This window comes from Sturnira hondurensis, unplaced genomic scaffold (genome assembly GCF_014824575.4).
Source record: "Sturnira hondurensis isolate 20B ecotype Veracruz unplaced genomic scaffold, ASM1482457v3 Scaffold0018097, whole genome shotgun sequence".
NCBI lineage: Eukaryota > Metazoa > Chordata > Mammalia > Chiroptera > Phyllostomidae > Sturnira > Sturnira hondurensis.
Window position 1 is genome coordinate 2,621,303 of NW_028090728.1, and position 18,511 is coordinate 2,639,813.

The window sequence follows — 18,511 nt, forward strand, 5'->3', positions numbered from 1 at the left end:
ACCCAGCAGCGGGACTTTTGGATCATATAGTAGTTATATTTTTAACTTTTTGTGAACTGTCAGTACTGTTTCCCGTGGCGGCTACACCATTTACAATCCCACCCCAGTGCACAGGGCTCCTGTTTCTCCACGTCCTTGCCAGCACTTGTTGTTTCCTGGCTTTTTGATAAGAACTATCCTAATGGATGTTGCAGTGGTATCTCGTTTGATGAGTGGTGTTGAGCACCTTTTCATGGATTCGTCAGCTATTCATATATTGTCTTTAAGGAAATGTCTTCAGGCCCTTTCTTTGTTTGTTTTTGAGTTGGGCTGTTAGTTTTTTTTCCTGGTGTTCCTTCTTCTTTCTAGGGTTGCACTGACCTGGCACTCAGGACACGCCATCTTTGTAAACAGGCTCAGAGGGCATGGTGTGAAACTCACGTGGGCACAGGAAAAGGAGCCAAATATGGTCGTTGTGCAGCCAGCGTCTCTTCCAGGCCACTCTGGTCTGCTCCCTGCCTGCAGGGGCCTGGTTTTGGTTCCCACTGCAGGCACATTTCCCACAGATTTGGGGTATAGGCCTTATGCCTCCCACTTGGGCTCAGATGGACCATTGGCACCGTGAATGAGAGCAGCTTGGAAGGAGAGTTGAACCTGCCTGGTGAGCCCCAGTCCCAGACTACCTCCCACGCGTGGCCCGACCACCTCTCACGCATCCCAGCCACTGTAGGGGCATGCTGATAAGCCTCACCCAGAAGCGCCATGTGACTGCCCCTTGTGTGGGGGCGGGGAGTGCTCCAAGCAGTTATGGTCCTGCCTAAACCTACAGGACTCACATTTTGGTAAACTCACCCTTCCCAGTCTGTTCTTCTTTGCACACCTCCCATGCCCAGCCTTGAGCAGGGCGTGCCAATGGAGTGCAAGTTCTTGACAGAGGGTGACAGGTGTCTCCAGGCCCCATGCCCCCAAAGGAAAGGTCTGGAAGCTACCTGGTGCGCTTTGGGACCAGAGACACTGGTCCTCTCCAGGCAGTCCTAGGTGGATAAAGGAGGCCTTTGGACTTGGCTTTAGTAGTTGGGTGAAGCCAAGGACAGAGGCTCAGGGTCTGGGTTGGGGAGAGCGGGTGCTGGGAAGGTGAGTCTTGGGTTTGTCATCCTCACTCATCCTCACTTCTTCTGAGAAGGCCCTGCACTGTGGCCAGCTGGGCAATGGCATGATGCTGATGAGGTGGCTGCCCGAGTGCAGGCCCCTGCCAGGCCCCTGCCAGGCCCCTGGTGGAGGGATCCCCTTATAGGCAAGGAGAAGTCAAGAAGGTGCCGAGGGACGCCCACGCTCCTGGGTGAGGGTCGTGGGGAGGGGTTGGGGCAGATCCTCTGCACCTGGGTGAGCATCCCTTTGCTCACCATGTGCCCGTGGCAGGTCACCCCTGTAACAGGCATGCCACTGCACATCCCTCATAGAGTAGTGCTGCGCGTATGGCAGAGCGCTGGGCACGCGAGAACCGCCATCGAGAGAGCTGTGGTTGTTATCCTGCAAGGCCCCCACTCTGGATGAGGACATTGTGTCCCGGAGGCCACAGCTGCGTGCAGAGAGGATTACAGGACCCACTGCCACTCCAGTTACTCAGCCAGACACGTACCAGGGTCCCTCAGAACCCAAGGGAGGGGCACGATGCTCAAGTGAGGAACCCTTCTCTTAGGGCTCAAGTTACCAATTTTTTCTCTTATGAATCATGCTTTGTGTGCTGTATCTAAGAAATCATTGCCTAATTCAAAGTCATAAAGATTATCTAGTATGTTTCCCTCTAAAAGTTTTAAAGCTATAAAATTTAGGTTTTTTTAAAAAAAGATTTTATTTATTTTTAGAGAGAGGGAGAGAGAAACATCAGTGTGTCATTGCCTCTCACCAGCCCCCTACTGGGGGCGGCAGCCCAGGCCTGTGTCCTGACCAGGACTGAACCTGTGACCCTTTGGATCACAGGCTGGCACGCAGTCCGCTGAGCCATACCAGCCAGGGCATAGATTTAGGTTTTATATTCAAATTTATAATCCATTTAAGTTCATTTTTTATATGGTCTGAGTTATGGATTGAAGTTAACTTTTTTTGTATGTGACATCCAGTGCTGTTCGTTGGAAAACTGTCCTTTCACCACTGAATTGCCTTTGTAGTTTATTGCAGATCAGTTGACCTGATGTTTACGGGTTTACTTTTGGCCTTGCTTTTCTGTTCCAAGGACCTATTTGTCTGTCATTACACCAGCACCACACTGCCTTGATTACTGTTGCATTATGATACAGTTTGCCATCTGGTTGTATGAGCCTAAATTTGTTCTTTTTCAGAGTTGTTTTGACTATTCTAAGTTCTTGGCATTTCCCTATGAATATTAGAATCAATTTGTCAATTGGCAACAAAAAGCCTGTTGGGATTTTAATTTGGATTGTATTAAATTGCTAGACCAGTCAGAGGAGAGTTGATACCTTCATAATACAGATTACCCTGGGCGTATGATCAGATCGGGTTATGTCCCAATGAACCTTCTTAGTTCAAAGTCCTGTAAGTTGAGAGTGAGCCCTGCACTTGCTTGAGCCTCCGGCCGGGAGCTGTGGCTCCCAGTGTCAGGAGAGTGCTGCGTGGCAGCCGCATTGCTGGCCCAGGAAAAGATGGAAATTCAAAATTCTAAGTACAGTTTCCACTGAATGCATATCACTTTTGAACTGTTGTAAAGTCAAAAAGTCTTAAGTCGAACCATTGTTAGTTGGGAATGGTTCAGAACCATTGTCTGTACTGAATCTTCAGACCCTGGGACATTGAGTATCTGCTCATTTACTTAGGTCTCCTGAAATTTTCTCAGCAATGCTTCAGTTTTCAGTATGCCAGTCTTGCATATGTGTGTAGATTCCATCGATTTTCTCCATAGGAGGTCATGTGTCTGTGATCAAAGACATTTTCCTTCTCTCCTCGCGGTTTTGCAATGGTGAGCAGGTGATGGGGTAGGCAGGCTTGCTTGTGGTCCCTGGGAGCACTCAGTGTGGTGCAAGCTGTGGGTTTTCATAGATGCTCTGTATTGGGGTGAGGAAGTTTTCTGTGTCCCTAGTGTGCTGAGTTTGTATCAAGAAAGCATGTTAGGTTTTGTCAAATGCTCTTTTGTGTCTGTTAAGGTGTTAGTAATGTTTTCCTTCTGTAGTTTGTTTATATGGTGAATCACATTGATAGGTTTTCAAATGTTGAACTACCTTTTCACTCCTGGGATGAAACCCGTTTGGTCATGATGTATTATTCTTTTAATATGTTGTTGGATTCCATTAGCTAATGGGCTAACATTCTGCCTAGAATTTTGGCATCCGTGTTCAGAAAGGGTATTTGTCTCTTGTTTTCTTTTGATGTGTTTGACTTTAGTATCAGCTAATGCCAGCTGCATTGAATAAGTTGAATTTTTCAATTTTGGAGAAGAATCTGTACATAATTGGTATTATTTCTCCCCGAAGTGCTAGATAGAACTCACCAGTGAAGCTCTCCTGACTGGACTAGGCTATCAGTGTTCTGATATAAAGTTGTTCACATATTCCCCCATTTCCTTTTTAATGTCTACACAGGCTTTATAGTGACATCTTTCATTCTTGATATTGAGAATTTGTGTCTCTTTTCTTGATGAATATGGATAGAGATTTTCTCTATCTCTTCTTAGAGAACTAGCTCTTGGTTTTATCGATTTTTGCCCTATTGTTTTTCGATTTTCTACTTCATTGATTCCATTCCAAATTTTCTTGTACTTACATGGGTTTCATTTTTTCTTCTTTTTTAAAAATATACTTTATTGATTGTGCTAATACAGTTGTCCCATTGCCCCCCCCTTTATTCCCCTCCACCCTGCGCACCCCCTCCTACCTGCATTCCCTCCCTTTAGTTCATGTCCATGGGTCATACGTATAAATTCTTGGGCTTCTCCATTTTCTATATTATTCTTAATCTCCTCCTGTATATTTTGTACCTACCACTTATGCTTCTTATTCCCTGTATCTTTTCTCCCATTCTCCACTCTATACCGCCCACTGATAACCCTCCATGTGATCTCCATTTCTGTGATTTTGTTCCTGTTCTAGTTGTTTGCTTAGTTTTTATTTTTGTTTTAGGTTCAGTGGTTAATAACTGTGAGTTTGTTGTCATTTTACTATTCACATTTTTTTATCTTCTTTTTCTTAGATAAGTGCCTTTAACATTTCATATAATAAGGGCTTGGTGATGATGAACTCCTTGAACTTGACCTTATCTGCCCTTCCATTCTAAATGAGAGCTTTGCTGGATAGAGCAATCTTGGATGTAGGTCCTTGCCTTTCATGACTTGGAATACTTCTTTCCAGCCCCTTCTTGCCTGCAAGGTTTCTTTTGAAAAATCAGCTGACAGTTTGATGGGAACTCCTTTGTAGGTGACTGTCTCCCTTTTCTCTTGCTGCTTTTAAGATTCTCTCCTTATCTTTTTTTTTAAGTTTGCATGTAAGTTGACATGCACAGTTCAAACCCATGTTGTTCAAGGGTCAGCTGTACACAGAAATGTGATTTTATTTTTAAAAATATTTTATTTATTTATTTTTAGAGAGAGGGGAAGGGAAGGAGAAAGAGTGGGAGAGAAACATCAGTGTATTGTTGCCTCTCACGTGTCCCCTACTGGGGACCTGGCCTGCAACCCAGGCATGTGCCCTGACTGGGAATTGAACTGGCGACCCTTTGCTTCACAGGCCCATGTTCAATCCACTGAGCTACACCAGCCAGGGCCTCTCTCCTTATCTTTAATCTTGGATAATGTAATTATGATGTGCCTTGGTGTATTGCTCTTTGGGTTTACCTTCTTTGGAACTCTCTGAGCTTTCTGGACTTCCTGGAAGTCTATTTCCTTTGCCAGACTGGGGAAGTTCTCCTTTATTATTTGTTCAAATAAGTTTTCAATTTCTTGTTCTTCTTCTCCTTCTGGCACCACTATGATTCGAATATTGGAATGTTTAAAGATGTTCTGGAGGTTCCTAAGCCTCTCCTCATTTTTTTGAATTCTTAATTCTTCATTCTGTTCTGGTTGAATGTTTCTTTCTTCTGGTCCACACCATTGATTTGAGTCCCAGTTTCTTTCCTGTCACTGTTGGTTCCTTGTATATTTTCCTTTATTTCACTTAGCATAACCTTCATTTTTTCATCTAATTTGCAACCATATTCAACCAATTCTGTGAGCATCTTGGTTATCAGTGTTTTTGAATTGTGCATCTGATAGACTGGCTATGTCTTCACCACTTAGTTGTTATTTTTTCTGGAGCTTTGATCTGTTCTTTCATTTGGGCCATTTTTTTTTTGTCGCAGCATGCCTGTTATGTAGTAAGGGACGGAGCCTTAGGTGTTCACCAGGGCAGGGCAACCCACATCCCTGTGCTGTGACACTATATGTGGGGGAGGGGTCAGAAAGGGAACAATGGCTCTCTCTGCTGGTTCCAGTCACCTCCCCCACTACCCACAAGCAAACTAGGCCCTTCTGGTACGTTACCTGAAGGATGGGCTTATATATGTTCTAGGACCCTTGGGTCTCTCCAGTGCACTCTCTTGTGAGGCTGGGAGTTTCTCCTGCTACCTCAACCCCCACAGGTGTTTTCAATCAGAGGCTTTATTTCCCCGTGCTAGCACTCTGGGTTGTGAGATCTGTCTCGTTCCCCAGTTATTCCTCCCTGTTTATCTGCACGTGAATGTGGGACCTGCCCAGTCTGCAGTCCCCGACCCAGCCAGGTCCGCCAGCCATGGCCCTGCCGCGAGTCCTCTCCGCCCGGCTGCCCATCTCCGCCCCGCCTACCAGTCTGGATGAATGTGTCTTCTCTAACTCCTTGGTTGTTGGACTTCCATGTAGTTTGATTTTCTGTCAGTTCTGGTTGCTTTTTGTTTTTAAATTGGTTGTTGTCCTTCATTTGGTTGTGCGATGAGGTGGACACAATGTGTCTACCTATGCCCCGATTTTGGCCGAAAGTGCCCCATATTTTCTTCTTTAGTCTTGAGATGGATGCTCAGGCCGTTGATTTGAGACCTTTCCTCATTCTCTAATATAAGTATGTGCTCAGTGATAGAAATTTCCCCTAAATACCACTTTAGTAGATTTTGATATGGTGTATTATCATTTTCATTCAGTTTCCTCAAATATGATGTGAGGTCATGGGGTCATGCTGCTGTGCTAGAACCTCTGGGTTGTTGGGGTGGGCAGCTGCTGCCAGGTTTACAAAAGGCTTTGTGCCCTGACCTCTGTCTGGGGACCCTCTCCCAGGCAGTCAAGTCCAGGAGTGAATTCACTGCAAGGGGAAGTCTTGGGTGCACCTGAAAACTGAGTATTTACTTGACAAGCTGGTAGAAGGTGTCAAGTGAGTAGGTGTTGACTGAGTGAAGTTGTGGACAGTAGTGAAAGGGCAGTGCAGCTGTGGGCAGCTACTGGACACTGCCCTGTGCTGCTGGTTCCACGTTCCTGGACAGGTATTCAGAGCAGGCTTAGTGCTCTGAGGACTGCAATGGCACTCTCAAAGGATCTGGAGGGACAGGGTGGCAGGGAAGGGGACGTATGAGTTGGCATGCAGCTTCTCTCGCTCTCTGGCCCAGGGCTTCTTGGGTGTGGCAGCCCTGGCTCTGACTCACACCTTTCCTTTTCCCAAGGCCTCGGGACCCCTCCCTTCTTCTTGGAGCTCCCTGGCTCCCAGGAGCTTCAGGTCAATGGCTCCCCACCTCTCCTGGCCTCTCTGAGCCTTTGCTCACTTTGAAATGGAACCACCTGCAGGTAGGTGGAAACAGAGGAGAGGTCAGAGAAGTGACTCACCAGGCATGTTTGGTGGAAGGCATCCAAGTCGTTGTGTGTTCACGTGTTCACATGTTCACTCATTCATGCAGGCGAGTGTGCCCTGGGCTCCTCCCTCCAGAGCAGCTCAGTGCCAGATGCAACACTGAGTGCAGACACAGGTGAATGTCATTTGACCTGTGAGCCAGGCCAAGAATTCCTCAAGTGAGTGTATGACAGGAGTAGAGAAGCAAGAAGGTCCCGGGTGTGGCTCCGGTGCTCTAGGGCAGTTTAGGTTGGAAGTGGGTGGAGTCCTGGGGGGTGGGGCCTATTGCAGGTGGTGGAGTTGGAGGCACAGCAGGATGGCAGAAAGATAGTAGGAGAGCCAGCCTGTGTCTGGGTGGGGCATTCACTTCAAACCATGTTGCCTGAATAGGAGGAGGAGGAGGGGCCACATCAGTAATTCTCACCTTTGGGCCCATGGGCCCCGATGAAAAGCTCATGGAAACGGTGCCTCCTCTTTAGCAGAAGTTACAACACAAGCCCTGGCTGATGTAGCTCAGTGGATTGAGCGAGGGCCTGTGAAGCAAAGGATCACGGTTCAATTCCCAGTCAGGGCACACGCCTGGGTTGCAGGCCAGTTCCCAGCAGGGGAGGCATGAGAGGCAACCATACATTGATATTTCTCTCCCTCTCTCCTTCCCTTCCCCTCTAAAGATAAATAAATAAAATCTTTAAAAAAAAGTTACAACACAAAAGCCCTTTACCCTTTGCTTCAGTTTTAGGTGTTCACTGAGCTCTCAGACTAGTTTGTGGAGGGCATGACTTGACTGATGAATTTGGAGATGCTGTGTCTGTAGCTGTGCTTTGAGTGGGTTTAGCTATGGAAGCAAGAGGAGGGCTGGCCAGGGCGGGGATAGATGGCAACCAATCTGGCCTGGTGCACATTGTGATCCAGGGTATGTCTGTCCTTCCCCGGGGACGCTGGTCCACATCAGACTTTCTTCATCTGCACTGCAGTGGCCTCTCAGACCAACAGTCAGGCCTTCTTTATGCCTCAGCTCCCACCCACTGGTCTACACCAGAAAGAAAACAAGCAGCACCCTCAGCCTCTCAAAGGGCCGTGCTTCAAACATGCACTCTTAGCGTTTCTCACATGTGCTCTGAGTGTTTCATGTGCATTCACTTATCCTCACAGCAACACTGGGACATAGGGTATTATTAGCTCCACTTTACAGGTCAGGAAACTGAGGCACACAGAGTGGAAATAATCCACTCAAGGTCACAGAGCTAGTAAATAGAGGAGCTAGTGTTTGAACCTAGAACCTCACACTATTGTCCACCAAGCTGTCCTGCTGGGTGCCAGGGTGGATGCTCAACAATTAGTAATTTAATAAACATGAAATGAAGGAGCCTCTGCCTCAATTCAAATGCAGCATTCAAAAAATTCACCTTCATTGGCCCTCACTTCAAGGATATATTGGAAATTTGAACTGTGAAAAGGAAGGTATTTCTGGAAAGGGGACTCATGGTTTGGAGGCGTGCTGTCCAGGCCTCTGCATAGGCTCCGCCAGTCTATTCTGATGGCTCTGGCTTTTGTCCTGTGGGCACAGGGGAAGGGGCTGGTGCTGGTGTTGTCAGTGCATGAGGCATCCTTGGCTTTAATAATCATTATTAAATTGCATGTATTCCATAAAAACGAGTACCATTGTTATGAATGGCATTCTATGGGCCCCCTGCTCTTTTCAAAACATTCTGCTGTCTGGCACAATATCTGACCTGCAGTAGATCCCTCAACAAATGTTGAGTGAATGGGTGGATGGATGGATGGATGGGTGGGTGCATAGATAAGGGATGGGGGCTGGGTGGGTGGATGGGCTAATGGATTGAATAAAAGATAGTTCTCCTAGCCTTCCAAAACTGGAGACTTTCTCTGGTCTTTGAACTGTAGGCATTGAAAAGACATCCCAGATCTCCATCTCTCCCTCACTGGTGCTCACCCACACGCCTCTCATCTCTTATTTACTGTCACCCACGCTTGCTGTGACCCCAGTGAGATGCTCAGACAGTTGCAAGCTGCTTGGAAGATCCTGGGTCTAATAGTGCCCTGGGTTGTCAGCATCCCTGAGTGACGTTTCCCACAGGCAACACCGACTGTTCCCTGGTGCTGGGCTGAGCACACCGCGCAGACACTGCACCACCCCCAGCAGCTCTCCGACCTGTGTTGCTCTTTGGAGTGGAGGAGATGGGCCAAGGCACGCAGTCTGCAAAGATGGGCCAGAACCCAGGCCTGGGCCTGCACTGGTTTACACGCAGAAGTCCCAGGTCACAAAGTCACCAGTGTAACCAGTCACACACTGTAGTTTATGCCTATGGCCCTGGACCTCACAGCCAACTGGCTACGGGTCTCAGTGGCAGAGACATCGCCATGTGATGTTGATGGCTTCTGGTTTCAACTTGTCACATTGTTTCAGGGACTTACTGAAGTCAGATTTCTGTTTCCCTGGGGACACTGAGGAGCATTATTTTTCTAGCTAATGGGGCTGCCCATCTAGGGAGCCCGTGGCACGCAGCAGAGAGATGCTGGAGGACTGACCTGTGAACTCCTTATTCAGCGCCTGTTGAGGCTAAGTGAACGGTCCTGGCCTGTGGGCAACATGCGCACAGCTCCCGGGAGGGTGCCTCTGACCCCTCCCACATTAGCCACCGGCACACAGGCCTCTAGGAGCCTCAGCTCGTGCAAGTGCATGCGCCTGCCACAGCAGGGCTACCTGCTCCTTCCCGCCCTGGGAGGGTGGGCTGCACTCACTGCTGTAGCCAAGAGCCTCCATACAGGGTGGCGGGCCTACTGTGGTCTCATTGTCCAGTTTTTTCATTGCGAGCTGGATGCCTAGGTTTTAATGTGAACACTATGAATCTTGAATTATTAGATAAAATATTTGTAAAGTGCTGTGAGTTTGACCAACACCCATCTTGAACTACCAGTTGTGATCTGTCTGAACCCAAGGATACAGTCCCAAGGGTGCCAAGAACAGAGCCCTGCAAAATGTGAGAAGGACCCTGGTAAGGGCTGTAGTTGTTCACCTCTGGGGACAGACCGTGGAGCTGCCTCCTTTAAAAGCAGACCCAGCACCAGCAGAGGTCTGCCCTTAAAGGATGGCCAGAGGGCTTCCCCAAGTGTTGTTTGGGTCTGAGAAGTCAAAAAACTCAGTGCTGGCTCTGGGAACCAAGAGCGTGAGGGCAGTGATGGTCTCTGGCCTGGTGAGGTGTGCAACGTAATGGTTTAATATTTGTGTGTATTGTGAATTGGTCACCACAATAAATCTTGTTAACATTCATCATCATACATAGTTACAGAAACATTTTTCTCATGATGACAACATTTAATATTTATTATTTTAGCAACATTGAAATATGCAATAGTCTTATTAACTTTAGTCACCATGCTACATAGTACAGCCCCCGGACTTACTTATTTTGTGACTGGAAGTTTGTTCCTCTGACCCCTTCACCCACTTCCACCACCCCCTGCCTCTGGCAACCACCAGCCTAGTCTCTGTGTCTGTGAACATTTTTTTGCTGTTGTTACAATTCCACATATAAGTGAAGCCATAGGTGTTTGTCTATCTCTGTCTAAATTATTTCACTTAGCATAATGCCCTCAAGTTTCATCCACATTGTTACAAATGGCAGCATTTAATCTTTTTATGGATGAGTAATATTCCATTGTACATGTGTGTATATTGTGTGTGTATACACTGCCCCCGCCCCCCCATTTCTTTAGTTGAAAGAAACTGCTGAAACTGCTAAAACTGCTGAATCCAGTTTGCTAGTGCTTGGTTCAGGATTTTTTCATCTAGGGTCATCATCAAGGATATTGGCCTGAAATTTTCTTTTCTTGTGGTTTCCTTGTCTGGTTTTGGTATGTTGACCTCATAATACTGGTTTGGAAGGGTTCCTTTCTCTTTTAGTTTTTGGAGGAGTATAAGAAGGATTGGTGTTAATTATTTAAATATGTGGTAGAATTTACCAATGAAGCCATCTAGTCCTGGACTTTTGTTCATTGAATGTTTTTTTATTACTGATTCGATCTCTTTACTAGTAATCAGTGTGTTCAGATTTTCTAGTTCTTCACGATTTAGTGTTGGTAGGTAGTATGTTTCTTGAAATTTATCCATTTCTTCTAGGTCATAAAAGTGTTGGCATATAAGATTTCATCGTAGTCTCTTATGATCCTTTGTATTTCTGTGGTATGATTTGTAACATCTCTTTTATTTTTTATTTTATTTATTTAAGTCCTCTATTTTTCTTGATCAGTCTAACAAAAGGTTTGTCAGTTTTGTTTACCTTTTCAAAAACTAATTCTTAGTGTCATTGATCTTTTTTATGCTTTTTAAAGATTTATTTTGTATTGTATTTTTTCCATTTCCATTTATTCCCCTTATTCCCTCTTCTACCTCCACTCACTCCTTCCCCAACACTGTTCTTTTATATTGTCTTTTTAATCTCTATTTCATTTATTTTGCTCTGACCTTTTTTATTTTCTTCCTTCTACTAACTTGAGACTTTATTTGTTCTTCTTTTAATAGTTCCTTGAGGTATAAAGTTAGGTTGTTTATTTGAGGCTTTTCTTGTTGATTGAGGTAGGCCTGTATTGCTATGAACTTCCCTCTCAGAACTGTTTTTGCTGCATTCCGTACATTTTGATGATTGTATTTCCATTTTCCTCTGTTGAGGTATCTTTTGATTCCTCTTTGAACTTCTTCTCTGACCCACTGATTGCTCTGAAAGGGCCTCTCGTCACTCCTCTGCCCAGCTGCTTTGGAGGGTGGCTGCATCTTCCAGGGGACCTTCAGGCGGACTCCTGCAGCGTGCCCACCCAGTCACCCTCCTGATTTAATGCGGATCAGTTCAGCCCGTTTGTGTGCCATAGGGACACAGATGGGAACTCAGACCCACGCATTGTTCTGGGGGACCCCGAGCGCCCTGAAGGCAGACCCAGCTGTTTACCCACTGCTGGGGCCTCCCCCACAGGGCCAAGCCCCTACCAGCGGGCCCTGGAGGAAGATTGGCTGAGTTGGGTTGAAACAATGTGGCCCACCAAAATAAAAAACTTTCGTTCATCAAAGGACAATAAAAAGAACTGGAGAAGACTACTCACAGAATAACAGAAAAAAATTGTAAATCATAAATTCGATGAATATCTACAGAATATATAAAGAACAAAAAGATAATCAATGTAATTTCAAAAATGGGCAAAAGACTTAAATAGATTTTTCTTTAAAGAAGATATATGAATAGCCAATAGGTATATGAAAAGATGTTCAATGTCGTCATTAGTCAGGAGGGAAATTTGAAGCCAAGCCATGACTTGACACTTTACATGCACTAGAATAGCTACGGTTTTTGTTTTTTTTTATCTTTAGAGGGGAAGGGAAGGAGAGAAGGAGAGAAATATCAATGTATGGTTGCCTCTCGTGAGTCCCCCACTGGGAACAGGCCTGCAACCCAGGCATGTGCCCTGACTGGGAATCGAACCGCGATCGTGTGGTTCGCAGACCTGCGCTCAATCCACTGAGCTACATCAGCCAGGGCTGGCTACAGTTTTTGAAAACAGACAAATAACAAGTGTTGGCAGGGCCATGGAGAGATCTCAATGCCTACACACACTGCCGATGGGAGCGTAAAACGGTGCGGCCGCAACGGGAAACAGTCTGACGGTTCTGCGGTAGGTGAGAGATAGACTTAGCACGTGACCAGCAGTCCCACTCCTAGACACGTTCCCAGAGAAACGGAACAAGGTCCACACGAGCACCTGCACGTGCACGCGCACAGCAGCACTATTTCTGGTGGCTCAAAGAGGGAAACAGCCCCAGTGTCTATCAACTGCTGGATGGACAAACAAAATTTTGTATTTTAATGCTGCGGACTGTTACTCAGTCATAAAAAGGAATGAAGTGCTGACACATGCTACAACATGGATGAACTTCAAAAAAATTCTGTTAAGTAAAAGAAACCAAAGTCCAAAGTCACATATTGTGTGCTTCTGTTTATATGAAACCTCCAGCACAGACTAATCCATGGAGACGGAGAGTAGATTAGGGGCTGGAGAGTGAAAGCTGACAGGCCTGGGGTTTCTGTGTGGGGTGATGGAAATATTCTGGATTAGACCATAGTAATGGTTGTACAGCTAAACACCACCTTGAAATTTTATTTCAAAATTAAAAAACAAAACAACATGGTGGCCAGAATATGAAGGCTGCGACTGTGGGCCCTGCAGTGCCCCCTGGAGGTCACTGGGCCTTGGAGCCCTCAGCCTGCCCTCTCAGAGTGAACCCTGAGCTGCCCGCAGGGTGAGCCGAGGCCACTGCTGGCAGCCCACAAACCAAGCTTTCTTACCTTCTGGGGAACTGGGCAGCAGGGCCAAGGGCCAGGTCACCTCACTCACTTCTCCTTCTGGACATCTTCAGCCTGGAAACCCACCCTGATCACATACTGGGAAATCTGAGGACAGGTGCCAGAGCTGCCTCTGGGGCCAAATCATGGGCTGACCTGGAGCTGCTAATCACTCTCCCACCGATTGAATGAGCAAGGGAGCTGCATTGGGGAAGCCAGGTGGGCGGCCAGCAGAATCGGTGCCGAGGCCATGATGGAGGCACATAGTCCCCAGATCCAGGCCTCCTGTAGCAACCCAGAAAAAAGGGTACTGGACAGAGCACAGCTACCTTTTCTCCCAGCCGTCTTCTCTCCGGGTCCTCCTTATGCATGTACCTGTTGGCACCCACTCTGTCTCTCCCTGGTCATTCACCCATGTGCATGGTGCACATGGCAGTGACCTGGGTGCCCAGCAGCAGGGGCGTTAGAGATGAACAGAGGCAGGAGGGGCCTTTGTTAAGGCTGTCTGTTCACTTCACTTCACTTCACTGTTAGCTGTTGAAGGTTTACTGTAAGTGTGATTAGTTTAAAAAGTAAACTAGAAATGACCCGCCTTGCAGATGCCTCTGCCACTGCCGCTGCCCCGCCTTGGACCTTCCCTCGCCCAGCCATGGTCAACCCCGTTGTGTTCTTCGACATTGCTGCTGACGGTGAGCCCTTGGGCCATGTTTCCTTCAAGCTGTTTGCAGACAGAGTTCCAGAGACAGCAGAAAACTTTCATGCTCTGAGCACTGGGAAGAAAGGATGTGGTTATAAAGGCTCCTGCTTTCACAGAATTGTTCTGGGATTTATGTGCCAGGGTGGCACAGGCCACAGTGGCACAGGCAACAAGTCCATCTATGGGGAGAAATTTGAAGAGAATTTCATCCTGAAGCACACAGGTCCTGGCATCTTGTCCATGGCAAATGCTGGACCCAACACAAACGGTTCCCAGTGTTTCATCTGCACGGCCAAGACCAAGTGGCTGGTTGGCAAATGTGTGGTCTTCCGCCAGGTGAAACACGCACGGATGTTGTGACAGCCGTGGAGCGCCGGGGGCCGGGAACGGCAGGACCAGCCAGGAGATCGCCATCACTGACTGAACAACTCTCATAACTTTGACTCGTGTTTTATCTTAGCCACCAGACCATTCCTTCTGTAGCTCAGGAGAGCACCCCTTCACCCCTCATCTGCTTGGAATGTTCTGTAATCTTCGTGCTCTTGATGCAATTCATTGGGTTCCATGTTTTCCTTACCCCGTCCAAGTCTAGCTGTTTTGCAGAGTTTACGATTATGAAATTAAAAACTAAGAATAAAAAATAAACTAAAATTGAAAGCTTGAAAGTCTGTGCCTTTGGAGGCACTGGGGAAGCAGGTGTGAGGATGTGGGCCACCCCTTCTCTGCCCTGCCCTGGTAGGGGGATGTGGTGCGAGAGCAGCCCTCGGGCTGGGCTCGGGGCTGGGCCTGAGCTCCGGGCTAGGCAGTCCTCAGGCTCCTTCGGCAGAGCCTTCCATCTGTTCTCAGCAGCCTCTACCCCCCTGCACCCCTACTGTGCCCTTGAGTCCACTGCAGGCTTTGGAGCCATATGCTGTGGCCCGCACTCAGAGGGGCACCTCTGCTGGCTGAGGGCACCTCCTGCGCTGCCAGATCTCTTTCTGCTTTGTGATGTGCTTGGGGTGTGTCTGCTGGAAGAGGGTGCAGCGTGGTCCACCCAGACAGGACCAAGGACATGTAGGGATCCCTGCAGAGCTGAACGGGTCTGCAGGGCAGGTGTTCCCTGTCCTATTCCCTCCTCAGCCTCAGAGCCTCAGGGCCTGGGAGCACCACCCCCCTCACTTCAGGTTTCTCTCAATGCACACCTCACATGCCTTCGTCTCTTTCCCATTCAGGTTGCAAGATGGGAACAGAAAACCCGAAAGCTGAGCCAAGCCATGGGCTCTCCCTACCTGGCCTGCTACGCACTGGGCGGGGTCATCTTGCTCCTAAATGTCCTGCGTTCACACTGGTAAGCCTGCCCAGGCTGTGCTGCCTACCAGTCAGCTCGCTGAAGGAGCCCAGGGCTACTGCGGTGCAGGGGTGGCCAGTGCAGGGCTTGCTGGGGTCCGTTAAGACTCTGGAGACTTGTGTCTGAATGCACAGGGAATTCTGCTCTCTAAGGCCCCATGCCTCAGCCTGCCATCCCTTCCCCTGTCCGGTCCATCAAACTCCTACCAGCAGAGGAGTCCTTGTGACCTCAGAAAGGGACGGCACCACCTCCCTGAGATTCTGGCACGGAGGATGAGGCCTGTATGGCTCCCAAGCTTGCATCCCTGGCTTCCAGTTTGTAGACAAAGCCACTGTTGGAGTCCCTTCTGGTAAGTTCCAGACAGGAGGCAGGCCAGTGTCCCTGAGGAGGCGGGCCTCACCCAGACCTGGGCTGGTATCACTGAGTCCCCCTCAGGACCTGGGATGTGTTATCTTCCTGCCTTCAAAGACAGAGGCCAGGATGGGCTAGCTTGTTCCAGATGATGAAGCACAACCGTGTGGGACATGAGAGTGAATGCTGCCGCCCAGATGCAAGACAGGATTCTCTGCCGCCCAGATGCAAGACAGGATTCTCTGGGGTGGGATGAGGCTGTGGAGAGGTGGAGTGGTAGCAGTGGTCAGATGTGGCCACATCCAGTGTGGCCTGTCCCCAAGCCTGGTTCTCACCTCCTGGAGTTCTGTGAGACCCCCAGCAGCGGTGTACTAGCTCATGGAGTGAACATGGTCTGTCTGGGTGGTGCTTTGACAAAAGAGCACTGGTGCACGGGGGGCAGCACACCGGAGTGGCGAGGCTCGGGGAAGGTAGAGGGATGGAGAGAGCCCCGCCTCCGGGGGTGCCTGGTGCCCTCAGGGCCTGTGCACAGCCAGGACAGCACTTGCACTTGCATCCCACAGCTCTCAGCCTGAGCTAGCAGTCTGGGCCAGGTGACTGTCCAGAGGTGCCAGTCTGTGTCCTGAGGCACAGAGTACAGGCATGGACAGCCGTGCCGCCTCCTACCTTTGGTATCCTGTAGTCACCATAGCTGTCCAGGGTTGGGTGTGTGAGCCCATGCATCACAGGGCTGCTGAGGCTGGTGAGTGGCTGAGCCAAGAAACTAACCCAGCTGTCCCAACCGACCATCCTGGCCCCTCTCAGGAAGCTTCTCCCTGTCTTAGTGCCGAGTTCTGGTTTTCCTGCCTCTCCCTAGCTCAGTGATGCAGTCTCCCTCTTCCCACTCGGACAAGCCAGAAACCTAGGAGGCATTTTTGATTGTATCCTGATGTTACCAGGGAGAGACCGAAGGTCCCCCCTACTTCCTGCCCTGAGCTTGTTCGTCAGTTCTGCCTTGCCTGCAAGAAATTGACTCAAGCAAGAGACAAACACATATAATGCAAATGAGATAGCAAGTTTATTTATTTATTTTGCGCCTGAAACACACAGGCGCAAAACTACAAGCAGGCTTTGGCTAGTCTGAATGCCCCATGTAGGGAGGAAATAAAGTTGTTAGTAAGTTTCTTCTGTACACTTGAGTCGAAGCTACAAGTGGGCACTCAGCTAATTGAGTGTGCCAACTATTGGGGTTCAGGGATTATATACCTTAGTCAGCTTCTAGGCTCCCCCTCCTTCTTCCCCTTGTAAACCTTGGGAATAATGTACAGCCATAAAGAGCTTCCTTCTCAGTTAGTAAAGGCCCTCTGTCTCGGTGAAACTTCTACAGGGGCTCCCTTTCCCAGCACAGAGTCTCAACTCCCCTGCCTCCTGCACTAACCCTGCTTGAGTTGCTCAGAATGCCTGGCCATGTTATTGGACCTGGCTCAGGGCCGCTGAGTCAGTGGGTGGGGTGCATCTCCCCCTCTTCCCTGCCTTAGTTTACTGCCTGTCCTACCTAGCACTGCTGTCTCCCCGTGCAGTCCAGCAGCACCGCCTGGGGCCGGCCCCTTGGCCTTCCCGTCTCTGGACTGCGAGCAGTGGCCTTCCTCCGCACAACCTGGTGGAAATCTTGTCAGAGGGAGAATCAAAGTGAGTCATCTCTGCCTGGCCCCTGGCCCCTGGCTTCCCACTGCAGTAAAAATAACATGCAGATCATCCATGGCCTAGCTAATTCAGCTCTGGTCATCTCCCTATATTCCCACAGCAGGGCCTCTGCCCCAGCTCTCCCTCCCACATCTCTTGGGTCTGGCTTCCCCTGCTGCATTTGCTCTCAGCATCCATGGTGCCCCCCAGGGAGCCCTGCTGACTATATCCCGTGTGCAAGGAACCCATGGTTCCCTTGCCCGGGCCTTTGTCTGTATCAGTGGACTGTAAGCTCCAGGAGGGTCATGACTGCATGTGTCTCGTGAGCCACATTATCCTCAGAGTGGGACACTGACCCTGCCTCAGAAGGGATCAGTCGGTACTCAGGGTAAATTCAGGGTGGACCGGGCCTGCACTGGGAGCCCAGCTGAGCCATGACCTTGGAGAGAGGTCATGGCATGGCTGGAAGACTCCAACATGATCTCTAAAAACTAGCGAGACTTCCGGTCAAGATGATGGCGTAGGTAAATGTCATACTCACCTCCTCACACACCCACATCAAAATTACAACTAGACCACAGAACAACCTCATTCAGAACTGCCTGAAATCAAGCCAAATGGAAGTCCTACAAGTAGGGAATCAAAGAAGCAGTTGCATCAAGACTGATCGAAGGGGTGAAAAGGGCTGGTCCCACGCCCATGTGTGGCAGACAAAAATTGGGAGGGATAGCGCAGCTGCACATGTCCGGACCCTGAGGAGCAAGGGATCCCAGCCATACAATAGGCCCCCAGCTCAGGGTTCCAGGGCTAAGAAGAGAAGTTGCCCTAACTTTTCTGGCTGTAAAAACCAACAGTTGGAGCTGAGGTAGAGGGCTTCTGGAGTTCCAGGCAGTTCCTCTTAAAAGGGCCTGCACATGGACTTACTCACACTCACTCCCTCTGAGTTCTAACACTGGGCAGCAGCTTAGAAGGCACCAAAGACATATGGGAAGGATCTGGACTGTCTGGCATCAGGGCGAGAGCTGGGGGAACAGCTTTCTTCCAGACAGAAGTCCTGACAGGGCCACTGCTCCTCTGATGAGGCCTCCCCCACAGAGCCAGCAGGCAGGCACCATATTGGAGACTCCATCAACCTGGCTCACAATGTTTGCCCCACTCTGGTGATTCTGAGACCCAGCCCCACCCGGCTCGTGGGCCCACTCAAGCTGTTTCCAGTGGCTTTTCCACATGAAAGGCCTGTCTTGGCTCATATTCCTGGTTTTCCTAAAATGCCTCAAATAAGAAGCATCTGGCCTCAGTGAGCCCCATACCTCTC

The 18,511-nt window shown here is 48.8% G+C and overlaps 1 protein-coding gene across 6 annotated transcripts in view; it reads left to right on the forward strand.

Moving 5' to 3' along the window:
- PEMT (phosphatidylethanolamine N-methyltransferase) overlaps positions 1-18,511 on the forward strand; it is a 75,246-nt gene that overhangs the window by 41,704 nt on the left and 15,031 nt on the right. For 5 of the 6 annotated variants that reach the window (XM_037068902.1, XM_037068903.1, XM_037068906.1 and 2 more), the window contains exons 3-4: positions 13,759-13,848; positions 15,068-15,183. In XM_037068902.1, coding sequence (XP_036924797.1) covers positions 13,759-13,848; positions 15,068-15,183 — 206 coding nt within the window. The remainder of the gene's footprint in view (positions 1-13,758; positions 13,849-15,067; positions 15,184-18,511) is intronic. The other variant, XM_037068908.1, reaches the window with a different exon arrangement.